The following is a 19,108-nucleotide window of genomic DNA, read 5'->3' on the forward strand; positions in this document are numbered from 1 at the left end:
ACTGGGACAAGCCCCTAAAACAGTATTTATATTGGCAATAGATGGTTGGAGATTCAAAAGGTACCGAGTATCCATAACTTCTTCAAAAGTAAAGCAAGCAGCATTGCACACAGTTTCAGGGTCAGATATGAAAGGTTAGCTAAGGTTGTTTCTAACCTTTTCACGATGTTTATTATTGGTTTATGATTGTTGTTTTCTGATTTTTTTGTAAACTGCCTTGGCTGGTTCCAGAAAGGCAGTGTAGAAATACAATGAACCAATTTGTCAAAGATTCGTGCCTGTCTTCTCACATGGACAGACTACAGGTCATTTAAAAATACACGTAAGTGGCGGTAATGCTACCTCTTAGGAATACAGAGAAAGGGGTATCCTACCTCACAGAGTTCGAGGTGCAGACACACCAGTCTGTCACAGGTTGTAACACTAAACTGTGGCTAATTTAAAAATGCAGGTAAACTCTTCCTTGCAGCTGTGCCAGAGAGGAGTCAGAAGTGAGTGGGGAGAGCTAGGGCTCATTCTGTAATGATAAACCAGTTTATTGTTATGTCCAGACACAGCCTTTAGGTAAAAGAATTTGTGGGGGAGACATTGAAAATGAATTCTTATAGCCTTAGACAGAGCGTTCACATAATCGTAGTGGCATCTACCTACAAAAATCCATCTATAACAAAAGTTATGAAAGAACCTGGATTTCCTTTCTAAAATACCTGCACATAGGCAGAATTAAAGCAAAAGCTACATCCTAGCTGCTACTCCATTCTACAACAGTAGAGGCTGCACTTGAGCTGAGCGGAGTCAAGTCTTAGAATTGAATTGAATTTGTTTGTGATGTTGTGCTTCGGAGAAGCAATGCTCCTCCCTCAACACTTCTCCATCAGTCACTGGCAAAAGAAGGGTTTAGTTTCTTATATGTTTACTGAGTTGGATCCAGATTTGGTAATACTTAGAGAGTAAACCCACAGAAACCAAAGGGACCTGTGGTACCCATGACTAACTTACATCCCATTGATTTCAATCTGCTTACTAAGTTTGACTAAATATGGATCCAGCTCATTATCAGGGTTATTTATGCAATTCCAATGAACAAGTTACTGTAAAGTATGAATAATAGAAATAAATATATTTGCAAAAGTAGCTTATTCTGGGATTATCAATATGTACATGAAGGGCAGATCATGTTCAAACACACGTCAATTACAGAAGATCTCCGTGTTAATAAACAAAGATTGTAGGAGATCTGAAATTTATCTATTTCATTAGAGCAACTGGTAACTGAAGTATCTTTAATACATTAGACACTGAAGCTATTGAGCACTTCAGGAATGTGTCACATTCATAGACCGGAATATGTTCTCCCTTCTCTGCCATCATTTCCTCACTTTTCATTTAGCCCTATTAAAAAAAGATCGCTAAGCACTTTAAAATATTTTAATATCCTAATAAATTAAAAGTATATCACAGAGGAAATGGGTTATGAAACAGATACAAACACAACCCTGAACTACGGAGCCAGACTTGATGTTGGTTTCCATTCTTATCCCTACGAAGGAGAGGGACAAAAATTGCAAGACTCTCAGGGAAGCTGTTGTATGACCCTGCTCCTAAGAGCTGGGATGTACAGACTAATCCTCAGTTTGTAAGCACACTTCCTATATATTCCCTCCAGAGGAATTACATATTTGTTTTTAGGGTCCCCAAAGATCTCTCATTAAGCCCAAAATCTCCCCATATTTAGGCATTGCAGACAAATTACAAACTTTGAAATCAGAAGCAGTATCTGGCCCTCTTTCTGCTTTGTAGCACTTTGCTCCCCTAACGTTGGCCATAGCTAGACCTAAGGTTTATCCCTGGATCGTCCAGGGGTCAAACCTGTTCATCTAGGTGACACACAGGGGATCCAGTGCTCAGGCAGGGGCGAACCCTGGATGATCCCAGGATAAACCTTAGGTCTAGCTGTGGCCATTGTAATTCTATGCATGTCTACTGAGAAGTAAATACCGCTGGGTTCATTGGGACTTACTTCCAGGTAAATGTGTATAGGATTAAATTCTAAGTCACACCTAATATATGTATTTCTCGATGTCCAACAAGAACAGAGAATATTTAGGAAAATTCCTGTTGCCTCTGATAAAAGCAAAATTCAGTCTTTCGTAGGTATAATTGGCTAAAAGGGGCTATACTGCCTGCTTGTGGCTAAGTAAAGGAAGGACTAATTACTTATAATTTGCCTTTCCTCCTTAGCCGTAATTACTTCTGCTGAAGTTTCACCTACCCAGAGCAGCAAAGCTTTATGCCACTAGCAAGGCACATCTAAACTTTTTCTAACCTAAATCCACCTTGGCCCTGCTGGGCTTATGCCCTTCATGACACTTTAATCCAACTCATTTGCTTGATTCATCCCAGCTATAAACAAGCTTTTGAAATGAAAGCTTGAAAGACTAGTTGCGATACATTAAGATAATCATGAAGGCACTCCCTACATTAGTTTAAAAGCCACCCCAAACATGTATTACCACTTTACTCATCTTCTGGTTAAAGAAGATCTTCAACTTTACCCACTACAGTTTTCATCCTGGGCTTTCCCTAAAGTCCATCTGAAGTCTTCAAAAGCATCTCTATTCATTCAATTAATTTAGATCAGCTTCATTCAATGTGGATATGTTAGGATCTTTCTGAATACACTCAGATTGGGAACAGAAACAGGTAAATAGAAGGTGCCCATTTCATTCATTGTTTAATTAGCCAAGACCCAGATTCCACTTTGATTTCTATCAGGAAGAGTGTCAAAAGTGACAATTGCCAGTGATTTAAATATATAAACCAAAAGGGTCCCATTGATTAAGTATAAATATGATGGTTTCAGTGTCTTGTGGATTTCAATCATAGCCTATTTGAAAAACACACATGAGAAACAATAAAGCTTTCTGGTTAAGTTTAAAAAAAAGTATATTGCTTAACTAAAAAAAAAAATAAGGTACTGCATTGGATGTGCTACGTGAAGTTGTTAGAAAAGAAATTCTGCAACATTCCACATTGGTCTTAGCTAGAATATGTTAAGAGACAAGCCTACAAAGACAACTTCAAGTGCACAAAGGAGAAGCCAGCTAAAAGACACCAGAGAGCACTAATGCAGCTCTTCAGACATCCTGAGCCCTGCTGGCTCCAGCCCTACTTCAGCAGAAACTAAAGACTGCAAAGACCTTCAAGAGTCTTCGGAGAAGTTTTCCAGGCAGAATCAGCTTTCAAGCATTCTTCTGGCTTTCAGGGAAATGAAACTCAACCACCATTTCCAAAGAGAAAGCCATATGTCTCTCCATAACATTCCCGGGCAAGATGGTATACATGTACATATCTGTAGTTGGAGCCAAAGCAGTCCAGCTAAAATCATTAATTGAATCCATGGGTAGTATCCAAAGTGACAGTAGCAGTAACATAAATAACCTCTAGTGTAATGCCAGGAGGGCTTGCTGGCATACCAGGTTTTCTGGGGAAACCTGTCCTGCCAGCAACTGCTATTGGTGTTGTACTAAAGATCATTTATGCTAGCACAATGATAGTGTCATATTGGATACTGCCCCAAGTTTGCTGCTGGATAAGATAATGTTTGAATATTTTCCTTAGGGCCGTTTCTACACCTGCCTTTTTCCTGGGATTGTCCCGGGATCATCCCTATACAGCCAAATGACACACAGGGGATCCCGGGAGCAGGCAGGGACAATCCCTCCATTTTCCTGGGATAATCCTTAGGTGTAGAAAGGGCGTAAAGCTCATCCCACCTACCAACAACTACAGATAAAAGGGGAGAAAAAAGGTATTACTCTGTCTTGTCTCCTCATATCCTTAAAACAACACAATAATGGTGCAACTTGCTAGACAAGCTAATGACTTGGCTGCCTCTTCCCTCTTAGACCTTCATTCAGCCCCATCGCCTTGATGAGTAAACAAAGTCTAGAAAAGACTAAGGGCACTTCTGATCAAAACATACATCCTGTCATGCATTCATAGGAGCAGTCGCACAAAGCTTGCAAGGTTGTTTCTTGTTTTAAAAGATCATCACATTCCAGAGTATCACTGCCCCCACATATGCTACACTCCATGTTTCAAAATTCAAAACAAACAAACAAGTCCAAGGGAACGGCTGCCAGGTCCCAAAATTTGCACTCAGTTGCTTGGGGGGGGGGGGGGGATAGTATTTTTTTTGTCCAGGCAATGCATTTAGCCATTCCCTTCAGTATTCTTCCAAGTGTGGAAGGGAAAGATAGTCCTGTTTAAAACTTACCTTACCCCGCTGGCATGTTGCCCAATCCACAATCTACTGAAGGTGATGTACTAGAAGACAATTGATGAAGATGAAAACATTTAAATCCAACTATTGTAACTTCACTGAGGTTGCAATCCTATACCCACTTTCCTGGGAGTAGATTCCATGGAACACAGTGGGGCTTACATTTGAGTAGATATCTATAGGACTGCATTGTTATTTATTTGTATCTTTTGCTAAATCATTTCACATTATGAATTAGGGCAGCCTTCCCCAAAATGGTGCCCCCCAGATGTTTTGGACTACAACTCACAGAATTCCTGACCATTAGCCATACTGGCTGCGGGTGATGGGAATTGAAGTCCAAAACATCTGTAATGAGCCAGTTTGAGGAAGGCTGGATTAGGATGTTAAATCACATAATCAGATTAAGGACAAGCACATGATCTATTTTTATTTTTATTTTGAATTGTCCAAGTAGAGTAAGAATTAGCATGGTATACATGCATGCTAAAATGTATATACTGCTGAATCTACTCTTACTCTTAGACTTCCACTATTCATCTACTGGGGACTGTTCCACTGAACTCAATGAGACTTATTTCCAAGGAAATATACTGAATTGGGCAATTAAGCTTGACACATTTTCCAGCTTACAACGCCACCTAAAATAGACTGCATGATTGGGTATAATAGGACAGGATCACTGTTCTGCACAGGTTATTAAAGTATGAATATTTCGTTACCATTGCTGGACTTTCCAAGCATAGTCTCAAACTATCCCTCAGAAATTTCCTCAATGAGCCCAATTATGTGCAGCTGAGAAAACTACCTTCTAAATTGTCTTGATTTTGAAATAACTGAAACACTTAAATTACTTAACACATTTTCCCAAATACTTGAAATCACCCACTTATTTGGTATCTGAAAACACTACACTGTACTGAAAGTTTAGGGCTACTTTCAAGTCCCATTGGTTTTAGTGGGATGAAATTAAGCACATGCTGTAACAATCCATTGAAATAAACGAGACTCAATTACTTAACTTTTTTCTAGATCATGCCCACAATATTTCACAAACAAGATTTGAATAACTAAAGGATTTTGCTTCTTTTGCTTGATTTTTTTTTCTTTTTAATACTAAAGCATATATTCAAATGGTATTTTCAATATTCAAAAGAAAACCAGCACACTCAAACAAGTTCAAAATGGAACATGTAATTTTTCTATGTTAAAAAGAATTCCTCCCACTAGCAAAAATGTGTTAATTTAATAAGCAGGTTCATTTTCGCAACATCTGGCCTGTACCATAAGACTGCAGGTAGAGACTTCTCATGATTGAATGCTCGTTTGTACATCCCCCCCTCAAAAAAACCACCATCCAAATAGAAAATAAGAAGTCCAAGAAGAATGGTTCTAGTGTAGCCTTCTCCCTAATATATTCACTTTATATATGTGCAGGGATTATTTCTTCAGTGCCCTGGAGTCCGATGTGGTACAATCCAGCCACAGACTTACCACCTCAGGGAGCACTAGGCTTTAAATGTATTAAATATTAATACTGAAAGTCCCGTCACTAGTAATTTTATAAGCATCACAGACTAATACATAGTCCAGTTAAGATGAAACACTTGGATTTAAGACAATATGCAATCCCCAAACTCTGTGTAATAGCTTACTGAAATCAGTGTAATTAACTGAGTCCTGTCGGCGTAAATTAAATTACCTTTTAAGCACATTATTAGAATTGCACATGAATATGCTTAAATCAAAGTACTTTTGTTTAGCTAAGTTGTGGACTGAGATATTTATTTGGTTACAGGTTATCAGTCCAACAAGGAGTCCCACATCCTGGGATATTTACATGCATTATATATGCAAAGTACTACTGTGCATTATTCAGAAGGCACTATTGTTCATTATGCAATATGCACTACACACTATACTAATGCCATATGCAATATGCACTATATACACTGTACATTTCATATGCAACATGATACATTGTGCTGATATATCATACAGTAATCCAGTGAGCAACACAGCATAATACATGTATTGTGCAGCGTGGTGATGATGCATTACTTAAACATTATGAAATATTATGTGTAATGCAAACCACTTTCATACAATGAGGTACATTTTTCAGTGTACCTATGCAGTGATGCATTATCAGGAGATGCACACTAAATAAAAAATGGTATGTTGTTGGCCCAAGCAGTTGTGTAAACTTTGGCAACCTTGAAAAGTTAGGAGGCTCTATCTCGAGCGTAAAGATCCACAAGCCAAAATATAGTAAAATAAAATGGAATGAGGTGTTACATACCCAAATATTACCACTAGCCTTCTGGATGACTTTAAGACAATAGTGTAGAGGATATAACATTGGATCAACTCTCCATTCAGCCAGGAAGCTCAATGGGTGATATTCAGCTAGTCACTATCCTTCAGCCTAACCTACCTCACACAGTTGCTGTGAGGATAAAATAGGATAATCACATCTATAAAACTTTGTGTAATGTAAAATCCTGCCTCAGCCACAAAGTTTGGTAGGTGATTTGGGCCTGTCACTATCTCTCAGCCAAATCAGTCCCACTAGATTGTTGCAAGGTTAAAATGTGCAAGGTCTTTCCTGATATTCTGAACTCCTTGGAGGAAAAGTGGGATCAAAATAAAAATGAAATTAATATATACTTTTTTAAAGGCACACTAAGCTTAATTTAGTTTTTGATCAAAAACAGCCTCCCCCAACCTGCATTTTTATTCACCACCATTAGCTTGCAATGAGCAAGCTACCAGACAAACTGTCTTGAGGTTGCCTGAGTACATCCACACACCTGACACTTTTAGTTACAAACTGAGGTGTGCTGACACAGGGATTTTCCTAGAGTGGTACTCCTGATCCCTGCAAGCTACTCACAACATCTGATCAGATTTTTCTGCAGTCACCCATGTAGAAAAACAAGGTCCACAAAAAGGAGAGCTCTTTAAACTACAGTCCTAATCAGAATAGTATTTGTTTTTGGATACCACTTCCATCCCAACATTTCCTTCTGCAGAACCATAGAAAGTTAGCCTTAGTTGGCCAAATTGACTATATCCTGGTTAGCTTCCTTCTCTTCCAAACTTCCTCCCCATCCTGGCTGCAAAAGACCACATTTGTGGCAAATTTACAGGTGGCAATTTCTCCAAAATACTACACATAGATTTTTCCACTTGAAGCAGGGCCTTAAATCTGCCTCATGATTTAGCTGCCATTGCAAAATGTTTTGTTCCCTATCGTGGAAATGGTAACACTCAGAAAAAAGATATACCCACAATTTTTAAACAACTCCTTGTGCCAATTCAACATTTCATTATTATTATTATTATTATTATTATTATTATTATTATTATTATTATTATTAAAAAACTGTTTTGTATCTCCCAGTGTATGTGACCAACCAAATGACAGGACTCTGAACTCCAAGGCATTAGTGCCCAATATGTATGCTGTGGCACATTCTCCAATGCACAAGTAGGGGCTTCATCATATTTAAAATGAGGAGCACTGTGCCTCTCACATGCAACAGTTAAAGGTTCAGAGCATTTACCTTATGAAGGTGACAACCCTAATTCACATCTCCAGGATCCTAAGACCAAAAAATATTACATATGTATAATATTATCAAAAGAGCTCCATTCAAGTACTAAGTGTGGGCTTCCCTTCCCACCGGACTATAAAAAAAAATGTGTCAGGAGATGTACATTGTACTTTTGACTTTGGCCACTCCCAACACGACACGCTTCTTCCTTCCCTTCACAGGTATCTTTCGAGACCAGAAGGGAAATTGGACTGCCTCATGTAAGAGTTATTGGCAGCGCTTCCGAACTGGCCCAGGCCATTGAGTTGGGAGGCTGCCAGGCCCAGCAGTTGTTCAGCGTGGTCGGCGCAGGAAGAGGCAGGGCGCCCAGGTTGCAGGCCCAGCCGGTTGGAGGCGCCGTAGAGCTGCGCGTTGGGCGGGGAATAGGCCCCTTGAGGCACCGCTAGGTGGCCTGGCGGGGAGGCCGAGTACGGGTAGGCCATGGCCGGGGGCTGTCGGCCCAGCAAGCCAGGGCTAACTTGCTGCGTCTGGAAACAGGCCTCCGGATTGCCCACGGGGCAACTGCCCAATTCGCCGGCGCCACTCAGCCCCAAGGCGTGATGTCCCAGTTCTGCCCCCACTGGGGAGGCCTGCAGAGCCGCGGCTTGTTGCTGCTGCTGCTGCTGCTGGGAGCTGATGAGGCTGTCGATGCTGAACATCCGCGGCGGCAGCGCAGGGGGCGCCCCGGGGTATTGGGGAAGGCCGGCCAGTTGCGTGTTGTAAGCAGCGCCGCCGGGTGAATAGATGGGGCCACTGCTGCCCGGGTAACCGACGCCTCCGGAGCCGTTGCAAGGGCCCGGCCGGGCAACTACCGGGCTTGGGCTAGGCGTAAAGGCGCTGGCGCTATGCACGTAGCCCGGGTATGTTGTGAGGTCGGTGCGCTTGAAGCGCTTCCTGCGGCGCAGAAAGCTGCCATTGTCGAACATGTCCTCGGCGGCCGGGTCCAGGGTCCAGTAGTTGCCTTTGCCCGGGTGGCCCGGCTCGCGGGGAATCTTGACGAAGCAGTCGTTGAGCGTCAGGTTGTGGCGGATGGAGTTCTGCCACTTCTTGGGGTTCTCTCGGTAGAAGGGGAAGCGCTCCGTGATGAACTTGTAGATGCCGCCCAGCGTCAGCCGGCGCTCGGGCGCGTTGGCGATGGCCATGGCGATCAGCGCGATGTACGAATAGGGCGGCTTACCGCGTTGCACCGGGCGCTTCCTCCGACGGCCGCCGCCGCCGCCTCCTGCGCCGGGACAAGGCGTCTGTTCTTCCGCAGGCAGCTCTTCTCCTCTCTCCGCTGGGCTCCCCCTGGGCTCTGCTTTGATTAACAGCGGCTCCACCTTGCAGCCCGACGGAGAAGCCCTGTGCAAATTGGGAGAGCCTGGGTTAGCCCCTTGGCTAGGCGAATGGAGAGAGTCGGCTGTCATGGTGCACATGCCCGAGAAAAAGGAGAAACCGGCCAGATTGATGCGCAAGGAAAAGCTCCAGCGGAAAGAGAGAGGCGCATGAGACGGGGCAGCTCCCTCGGGGACCAGGTGTTGGGCAGAGCAACGTGCTTTATATAGACCAGGGCTGGCGCCACCCTGGTGCAACCCCCTGAATGGCGCAGCTATTGCCCACCCACCACTATGCGCTCCCTAGGCGTTGTAGAGTCCGGTGTATCCAGAACCAGGAGGGAAACAAACAAACGGGTTCCCTTTCACCACCTGCACCGGAGGTATGGCAGGATTTCGTTTTCCAACTCAAGGCGTGCAGCCCGATCCAAAGCATATTCTCCGGGATGCACGTCCCACCGTCTTCAAAGGGACTTAGGATTGCTGCCTGAGCCGATAACTACAAGAGACAACAGAATAAAAGAGGAAGTTTCTTCCTCTTTTATTTCTAATGACTTCTGTTGTCTCCGAGTAGTTGCATACCGACCAACTCCTATTGAGAATCCAGGTTTTAAATACCAGCGCCTAAGCAAATTTAATTTGCAAACAAGGTTTTCAAGGGAATGCTCGACTGTGGAGGAAGGATGCTTTCCGACCGTGCGCCAAAGTGGTTTGGGATTTGGGAAGACAGGCGTGCAAACTCCAACGGAAAGCCCTCCTGCCCAGGAGTCCTGCTTGCAAATGAAAGAAATGGAAATTGCGCAAGAGTGAGCGTCATGGGGTTTCAGCAGGAGAACTTCCCAATGAATAACGCCCATTGCGTGGAAACGAATCTCACGGAAAGCAGTGAGCAGGTTGTTGCGGAGGAATTTGCGGCGGAGAGCATGTGGTTGAAATCCGTGGGTCTGTCGCTTTGCTCGTAAAAAGCACGAGACTAGAGGGCATAATCGCTCCGTGGACTGCATTTCTCGCCACATACCCACGCACATCGGAAATGAGTGCAGAAAAGATGGCAGGAAACGGGATAATTTGATGATCGAATGTAAACATTTCTTAAGCAAGAAAAGGCCAAGCGCAGAGCAGTGCCAGTTATTCCAAGCTTAGGTTTTTCAAGATGATTTTAAAACGCGCGCGCACTTTAGAGCACGCACATTCACACAACCCAGGGCAAACAAATAGCGGCGATTTTCATTTTTCGCGCTGTGTCGCACAAAGAAGCTTCCGAAACTCCTGTCTGCTGTTCACTGTGTCTGCCTGCGTTCTTAGTTGACAAGCACGAGACCGGCTCCGTTCCCCGGGTCTTCTCTCCCCGCCGAATCAGAGAATTCAAAATCAATTAAAAATCTGGTGGCACCCAAGAGATAACGTATTGACAGTGCAACCCTACGTGTGTTTACACAGAAGTAAGACCCATTGAATTCAATGGGAGTTACTCTCAGTTAAGTGTGCGTATAGAATTTCACTTACCTACAAGTAAGCCCCATGGAGCGTAGTGGGGCTTACTTCTGAGTAAACACGCATAGGACTGGGGTTTTATTACAGCACAAGCTTCCGTGGACGAGAGTCCGCTTGTCAGATGCGTGAAGTGTTACCCACAATTGGCAGGAAAGTAATTACGCGGCTGTAGAACTGCCTTTCCTAATCTGAGTCCCTCCAGATGTTTTGGGCTACCACTACCATCGCCATCAGCCAGCATGGGATGATGGGAGTTGTAGTCCAACACATCTGGAAGGATTCACATTGGGAGGAGGCTGGTGTAGAGAATTCACTGAATTCGCTTCTCCTCCCGCCCAAGGCACACCCCCTCCCTCTCCTTTCAAATGCAGTGTGGGCCGAGGGCTGTAAATATTTAGGAAATCGTTGTGTTCCCCCATCGCCAAAGTTGACCCCGTTGCTCCTGCTGATTTCTATATTGTTGTCAGCTGATAACAATTCCCACTTTTTTTTCTCCTCTCCTTCGCTATAAGCTTCCTTGACTGGTGAAGAATTCTGATGAACTCAAAAGCTTGCTTGCTATTTTGTGACATTTTAGAACGTAATCCTATGTCTGTTTAGATAGCAAAAAGTCCTACAACTCCCAGCATTCCCCAGCCGTGTAATCTTCTAAATGGCACCTATGTACCTAAAATTCTTTATTGACCGCCGTTAAGTGTGTGACCTTCTCAAGGGGGCATGCCTATTAAAGTTACTTGGAAGTAACATGTGGCATTTTGGGGTGTATTAAGAATCGGACTGAACTACGAAGTTTTCAGAACAGCAGCCCATGCTGTACTAGGATTACTCTCACACACCAGGCGCACCAATGGAGTTTACCTGGAATTAAGTACTGCTAAATCCGTAATCCTAAAACCATTTACTATCCTAGAATAAGACTGCAAACCTATACCTGAGAAAAGTCCCGCTGAATTCAATGGATATAGGATTGCATATAGGTAAATTACCTCGAACTACACATGTATTGGATTGCGTTGTAGGTCCCATTGAGCTTGAGGCACGGATTCCAGTTTAAGGGCCACCTTGTAGATTTAGCACCCCGGTCCTGCTGATGTGAATGGGAGCTGTCCACATGTGCGCGTCTCCCATTCATTTCAAGGGGGGTTGCCTAGGGGAACTTCCCTGAGGGTTACACACACACACACCCTCCCCAAAGACTGCAATTCTATACACGGTTACTTAGGAGTAAGTCCCACTAGACCAATGGAGCTTCTTGAGAAACATACTTAGGTTGCACTGTGAGAGAGGTTTTTTCACAGATTTCTCCGGGGTTTCAGTCAGAAGTCCCCCCCCCGCCCCCGGGGCCTTTTGCGCACAGAGCTTGTGGTTTGCCACTGAGCTATGGCCCGAAGCAACTAACAAGCAGGGTCGGACAGAATCGAACAGCTTTGAAATGTTTGTTTAAATACATTCTATGCTGCTCCTTCATCACCAAGGGCGTTTCCAGAATACAGATTTTTTTTTTAAATACCCCCCAATATGTAAAATTAAACAGAGGCATGTTCTTCTACTGAAACTAGGGCCACAGCTAGACCTAAGGTTTATCCTGGGATCATCCAGGGTTCGCCCCTGCCTGAGCACTGGATCGCCTGTGTGTCACCTAGATGAACAGGTTTGACCCCTGGATGATCCAGGGATAAACCTTAGGTCTAGCTATGGCCATAGTGTGCTCAGGTAAAGAAAACTTGAGTTGATTACTCCTATGAAATTAAGTGGATTCATAATAATGGAAAGCGCCTCGCTCTACAGTTCCTAGAATTTGCCTTTCCCCAGTCAAATCATACATGGTTCACCTACTTCAGTATTGTGCACACCTGGGGCCCTATGGAGAAGTGGGACTAAGAGTCCCATCATCCCCAGACAGCCTGGTCAGTTGGCAGTCTGGTTCAGGATGATGGGACTTGTAAACCAACACATCTGGAAGGTATTGGGTTGGAGAAGGCTGGTCTAAACAGCAGCTTTGCAGGGGTTTCAGAGGGGAGGGGTACTTTCCATCCCTATCTGAAGATACCAGGGTCAGGCATTAAATGTAAGACCTTTTGCATGGAAAGCGAGCACTCAGTCATTGAGCTACAGTTCTTCCTGATCCAATGCATGTTTACTTCAAGTAAGCTAGCCATGCTCCATTCCCGGATACTCCGTTCAATTTCCTCTCCTCTAGTTTTCCACACCCACGCCCCACAACAGATACTCACAGTTGGTGGCCTGAGGATGCTCATTAGTAAAGTGAGTCACTACTCAGTAATCTGTTGGGGGTGGAGTGGGGGTAGGCTGTGCAAATTTCCCCCTTGTTCCCCCAAACACATAGAGATTTTGTAGGTCTGGCTGAGGCATGCTGGGAGCTGTAGGACTTTTTTCTGTCTAAACATGCATAGGATTGTGCCCTTATTCAGCTGCTCTTGAATGGTGAGCCATCATCTACATCAGGTGAGTTTCAACCTGGCACTCCATGCAAAACGTATTGTGACTTCCAGAAGTAAATGCCAGGGATTTAAACTGTATTATGTTTTGTTTTCTGAAGTGAGGTCTAAGGAAATGTGCTTCTTCAGATTGCCAGTATTAGATTAACAATGCAAGCCTAGACATGTCTACTCAAAAGTAAGTCCCATTGAGAGTGGGTACAACCCCATAACCACTTGCCTGGGGCCATGTCTACAGCCATTCATCCCAGAGCGTCCAAGTGGTTCTGCAGTCAACCAGGGATGACCTCTCAGTTGTCCTGGGATAAATGGCACTGATTTAAACCTTCATCCCATGTACCTGCTTCCCTCGGATTATCCCCGTAGCGCTAAACTTTCGCGGTTGTTGTTTTTGCTACCAGGTGACAGCAATCCTTTGCATACCAGGAAGTGAGTTTAAGGGGCGAAATGTAAAAAAATCATTTTAAAAAATCAACAGATGACTCAATTCAATTCAAATTTGTTATGCTTAAAGCTCTCTGTAATATCTATTACTGTGCCAATTTTGGTGTCTTTATCTTTAAAGCTTACGCAGATGTAAGCATTTCTTTAAAATCCTGCTCCTGTGCCTCAGCTGCAGCTCAGAAAATATGCTCAAAAAGTAGGGGCTAAATACAGCGAAGCTTTTGGCTTTATAGCATGATTAAGGCAGGATATATGGGAGTACTTCACAACCAAAGCAGTTTATAAGGTGGAAAACTTCTGAGTCCTTTGCATGCAATTCGCAGAGATTGCACAGCATAACGCTGGTGTGATAAAGCTCTTATCCTGATTTTTCCAGCAGTCCCGGGATAACCCCAAGATCCGCAGGTGGTGTACTGCTCACTCCTTGGTCCTCCCTCCTCCCTGTGAATAGTGGGGCTGAGCAGTCAGGCATGGAGCTGTGGTGGGGGCGGGGGCCTCTGTGCCCATCAGAGTGATGGGGGTAGCATTTTTACCATCCTAGGGATGGCCCTCGGCAGTTTCTAGCACTAAGTTTTTCAATTTATGTTTTTTAAATATTTACTTTTGGCACAGGATCACACCCGTGCAATGTCTCTTCTTTTTTAAAACACACTGCACTGGAATGTCCCTCTTCAGTTCCAGGATGACGCACTGGTGTTTGGACCCTGGGGGACAATTCTGGAAGCTGGAAAGCCCAGGATCTTCCCTCCACCATCCTGGAAGGTCTCAAGGTATAGATTAGGCCTGGGAGCAAGACCCATTAAACTAAGTGGGACTTACTTCTGAGTAGACCTGCATAGGATTTCAGTGTAAAGTAGGGAACCCTAGAGCTATTCATGCGTATACATGTTGTCTTACATGTCTGACGTCTTGCATAAGGAAGAGAAGGGTGGGGTGGTCCTCCTTCTCCAGCACACTGCGTTGAACGAACACACTTGTGCTAAGTCGGTTGAACAGACTTTCACTGCTCCAACCCCTCCACACCTATGGGAATTAACAAAAATGCTTACATCTCCATCATTTTTAAAGATAAAGAGATGAAACTAGGCACTGTGACAGCTCTTAAGTAGGGCTTTAGTCATACCAAGTTCATCCCTGTAGGCTGTGGTATGATCAGAAACCCTCCACCTCAGGACAGGGCAGCCTATACAGGAAAAGGTGGTTCCCCATCTGAGTGGGGTCTCTACATGCAATGCTATTATACAAATGTGTGAATCCAGACTTGTCATACATTCATCCAAATGTGCGGGGCTGGAAAGGATATATCCACATCACCTCAGTAATCTTCTGAAGGAGGTCACTTATCACTGTTTCACAGATGAGAAACTGAAACTGGGAGATTGCTACCAAGGGCTGTAGTTCCATGGTAGAATTCATGCTTCCATGCAAAAGTTCTCAATTTCAGTGTCCGGCGTCTCCAAGGAAGGCTTGGAAAAACTCCCATCCCAAACCTTGGAGAGCTGCTGCCACTAAATGTAGCTAGATGGGCCAAAGGTATGACTTGGTAACACGCAGCTTCCTATTCTGTCATCCAGTGTGACAATACCAGTGAATGGAACTCAGGTCTGTAATAACTATCCTGGGTGACCTCCATTTGTACTGGACCAACTGGAGCCCTTATCCATAAGCCTGGCCTACCGATGTCAATACTAAGGTTTCTGGGTAGTTAGGCTTTCAATTAAGATACCCTCCATTGTAGTCTTGCTCCTGCTTGTCTCTTTTCTCTGTCTAATTTTCTTGACAGTAGCGATATAGTTCATTTGTAACAAGATGGGCTCTTCCTGCCCCCGAGGCTCCGAAAATCTGTGTGTCAGGGTGCATTTCCTTCCCTGTCTCAAATCTTAAATGTAGTAAGCCTGCAGCTAGTATTCTGAGGCTCTTGTTGAAATTGCTCAATGGTTTAGAAACCAAGATCCCACAGCCCACCTATCTGGCCAGGTGTCCCCATTGCTCTGTTTCCAATTGTGGACAAACAAAAACTGCATGGGAAAGTTCATCTGCATTAAACAAAATCCCCAAGAGAAGACTTGGACTAGCTTTACTGCATAGAAGATGGATGGATCTGTTAAACTAAGTGAAGGGGAGATGGAATGCCTCCGAATTCAATTACTGCTCCATGGAACAGTGCTTAGCAAGGAAGATCCCCTGTGAAACTATGCAGCTCTATGGAGTTAGGGGTGCATCCTTCCAGCTTTAGTGGTTTTATCTCATTTCTGGAAGCTCAAAGTCAGCGCAAAGAGGGGGTAATTACAGTGGCAAACCATCCCTGGCTCCGTGGATTTAAGATTAAAATCTATACAAAATTTGATCTCAAAACTTGATATGCACATTTTGCAATTAACATTTGATATCAAAGTGTGAAATTTTCCATTTTGACTAGTTAAATGAGTAAAGCTAATATAAAATCAACTAAATTATATTGTAAGTCATCTATCAGGTAGTCCAATAGGTAGACTGCTAGTGGATATCAGCTGTCAGATAAGTGTCAGATGTTAGCTGCTGTTGCATGTTAGATGATAAATCTGGGCCAGATTTACACCAAGTAGGATATAACACTTGAGAACAGTATATGGAATGTGACCTGGCCCAAACAGTTATCAATACCATTATAAATTGTTAAAGCAGTAGTGTAGAACCTGTCCTGGTCAAATATTCACTGTTAAATGTGAGTTACTGTCACGAACTGACTGCTACTACCTTTCTGGTGTCAGATTCTCTCCAGTATTGGCTGTTACATGTAAGACACTCTTAAAAACTATTTACTGCTATATGAGAGATAGTGGGAGTGTTCTAGGGTAACCACATGGAAAGGAGAACAGGGCTCCTGAATCTTTAACAGTTGCATAGAAAATGGAATTTCAGCAGGTGCCATTTGTATGCATGCAGCACCTGGTGAAATTTCTCTTTATCACGTCAGTTAAAGCTGCAGGAGCTATAGTAGAGTGACCAGATTTTAAAAGGGCAGGTCTTCTGCAGCTTTAACTGTTGTGATGAAGAGGGAAATTCGCCAGGTGCTGCATGCATACAAATGACACCTGCTGACATTCCCTTTTCTAAACAATTGTTAAAGGTACAGGAGCCCTGTCCTCCTTTCCATGTGGTAACTCTATCTCCTACATGAATTTACTGAACATGTGAAGGGATAGCATAACATGTTGAGGAGCTGTGCCCTCTGTTGCCATCATATCTGCTGGAAACACCTCCACCAATAATGTGCTCAGCAGAAATGAAAAGTGGCCTACGTACATACATCTGTATGCATGCTGGGCTTACAAAATGCATGGTCCTGCTCCCCTCATTCACATTCAGAAAACAGTGTGTGTGTGTGTGTGTGTTGTTGTTGTTGTTGTTGTTTACACACTTCTACAGACAAATATGCTATGTGTTTATTTAAAAACTGACTGCTACAGAATGCCAGCAGTCAGATTCACTCACATTTTGCAAAATTTTAGCATTCCCAACATGGATACAGAACAGCAAATGCTTGCCAAATACTCAATCCACACATTCTGAGAACATTTGATGATGTTCCACCACCAAAATTCAAATGTAGATCCTAGACAAAATTCACAAAAGCAAATACTTTCCAATGGATGCTAAATGTGGCTGAGTCATCAAATTGTTTTTGTTTATGTGTATTGTTATATTTATATCCATCAAGGTGGCTACATGGAACTGCTAGGGGGTCTCCCCTCAAAGCACTGAGTAGATCCAAGCCTTCAGCAAGGTGGCTGCCTCATGTGCCTTCAGGCCATGCTCTGTAACCATGGCAAGTGTTAAGGAATCAAGTAATGAGAGGCCAAATGATTGATATGCATGTATGAAGAACTAGTCTTTCTAAGATTCTCTAACAGACAAAAACTGTAGACTTATTAGTTGTCTTGTCAATTGATGGCCTTCCCAGGAACTGATGTCCTCTTTTCCAAGTGCCATTCCAGGATCCTGTGATTCCAACAACTTTCTGTTATATTTTTGCCCATTAAATTTTATAAGTAGCAATGCAATTGTAAAGCTATTTACTCAACAGTAAATCCCACTGAGTTCAGTTGCTTTATTCCCTAGTAAGTATGTTAAGAACTATTGGGGAGGGGGGACAGATTTATAAATCACTAGTGTTAAGGATGCCCAACTGAATTTAGTAGGATCACTCAGGTAGAAGCAGTTTGTGACATTTAGGACTACAGAGTGCGTGAGCTACAATATATATATATATATATATATATATATATATATATATATATATATGCTGTGGCTCAGTCTGGTGAAATGGAAAAGAAAGAAAAGAGAAAGCACACGTTTCTAATATGTTTAATTTCACAATGGTTGTGGGTATACAATATTTGAGAACCAATCCGTGTCTAGATCTAAACCGCACAATTCTGAAGATTGGCCCTGAGCTTTGTTGATGTTGATTGCAAACGCCAATCGAATTGGGAATTGCAATCTCTTAATCTCTTTGCAGCTGGACACGCATATTTGTAGTTAATTTTAACGTCTTTACGTGTCGCCACAAAGTAGAGTATTTCAGGCAAGCATTTATTTCGTCCGCTGGTGTCGAGCAAGGAATTACAGGTAATGTTTGCCTGAAATCTCCTGCAAGCAATATTAATGCATTCCCAAATGGTCTGGTGTTTCCATTCAAATCTTGCAATGATCGATCAAGAGCCTCGAGCGATTTTTTGTGCGCCATTGTGCATTCATCCCAAACAATAAGTTTGCATTTCTGCAATACTTTTCCCATGCCGGATGCTTTGGAAATGTTGCACGTGGGAGTTTCAATGAATTGCATGTTCAATGGCAATTTCAAAGTGAAATGAGCTGTTCTTCCACCTGGTAGCAATGTCGCAGCTATTCCGGACGACGCAAGAGCTAAGGCTATGTCATTTTGGGATCGAATTGCTGCCAGAAGCAATCTAATTAGGAACGTTTTACCAGTTCCTCCTGGCGCATCTAAGAAGAACATTTCTCCAACCCCGTTATTGACAGTTTGCATTATTTGATCGTAAATGCCATTTTGCTCAAGCGTTAGCTTAGGAATATTTGATTGCACATACGACAAAAGATCACCCGTGTTGTAATTTTGTTCACGACGCAATTCTACATTGAACGAAGCAGGAGCAGATCGATTCGGTGATGGCAATTGATTGAGAACTTTGTTAGCGATTTCTAAGCACAAATCTTCAATCATTATCAACGCTTCGTTGTAGATTTCTGCTGTGAAATCCATGTTTATATTTGAATTTTCCTTGCGTATTTGATGGAAAATATCTTCAGCCATGTGCGATTTCTATTTCTCCCATAACTGTGTTGGAGATGAAGGAGAGCAGGTGGTCAATATGATTGCAAACAATGCACGAATTTGATTTGGATGTGACGTGTTGTACGCGTCATTAATGTATACATCCCAGTGTCGGTCTGTCTCCAAGAAATTCAGAGCTTGACATGCACTGCGGAAATGGCATGTGTAACGCCATT

At 43.2% G+C, this 19,108-nt stretch overlaps 1 protein-coding gene across 1 annotated transcript; it reads right to left on the reverse strand.

The window, feature by feature from the left end:
* Nucleotides 1–8,060: 8,060 nt before the first annotated feature.
* FOXE3 (forkhead box E3) lies at nucleotides 8,061–9,290 on the reverse strand. Its single transcript, XM_063136306.1, has one exon. It carries the CDS (start codon nucleotides 9,288–9,290, stop codon nucleotides 8,061–8,063), a length of 1,230 nt encoding a protein of 409 aa, XP_062992376.1.
* Between the last annotated feature and the right edge of the window lie 9,818 nt (nucleotides 9,291–19,108).

The sequence above is a fragment of the Elgaria multicarinata genome, chromosome 1 (genome assembly GCF_023053635.1).
Source record: "Elgaria multicarinata webbii isolate HBS135686 ecotype San Diego chromosome 1, rElgMul1.1.pri, whole genome shotgun sequence".
Lineage (NCBI taxonomy): Eukaryota > Metazoa > Chordata > Lepidosauria > Squamata > Anguidae > Elgaria > Elgaria multicarinata.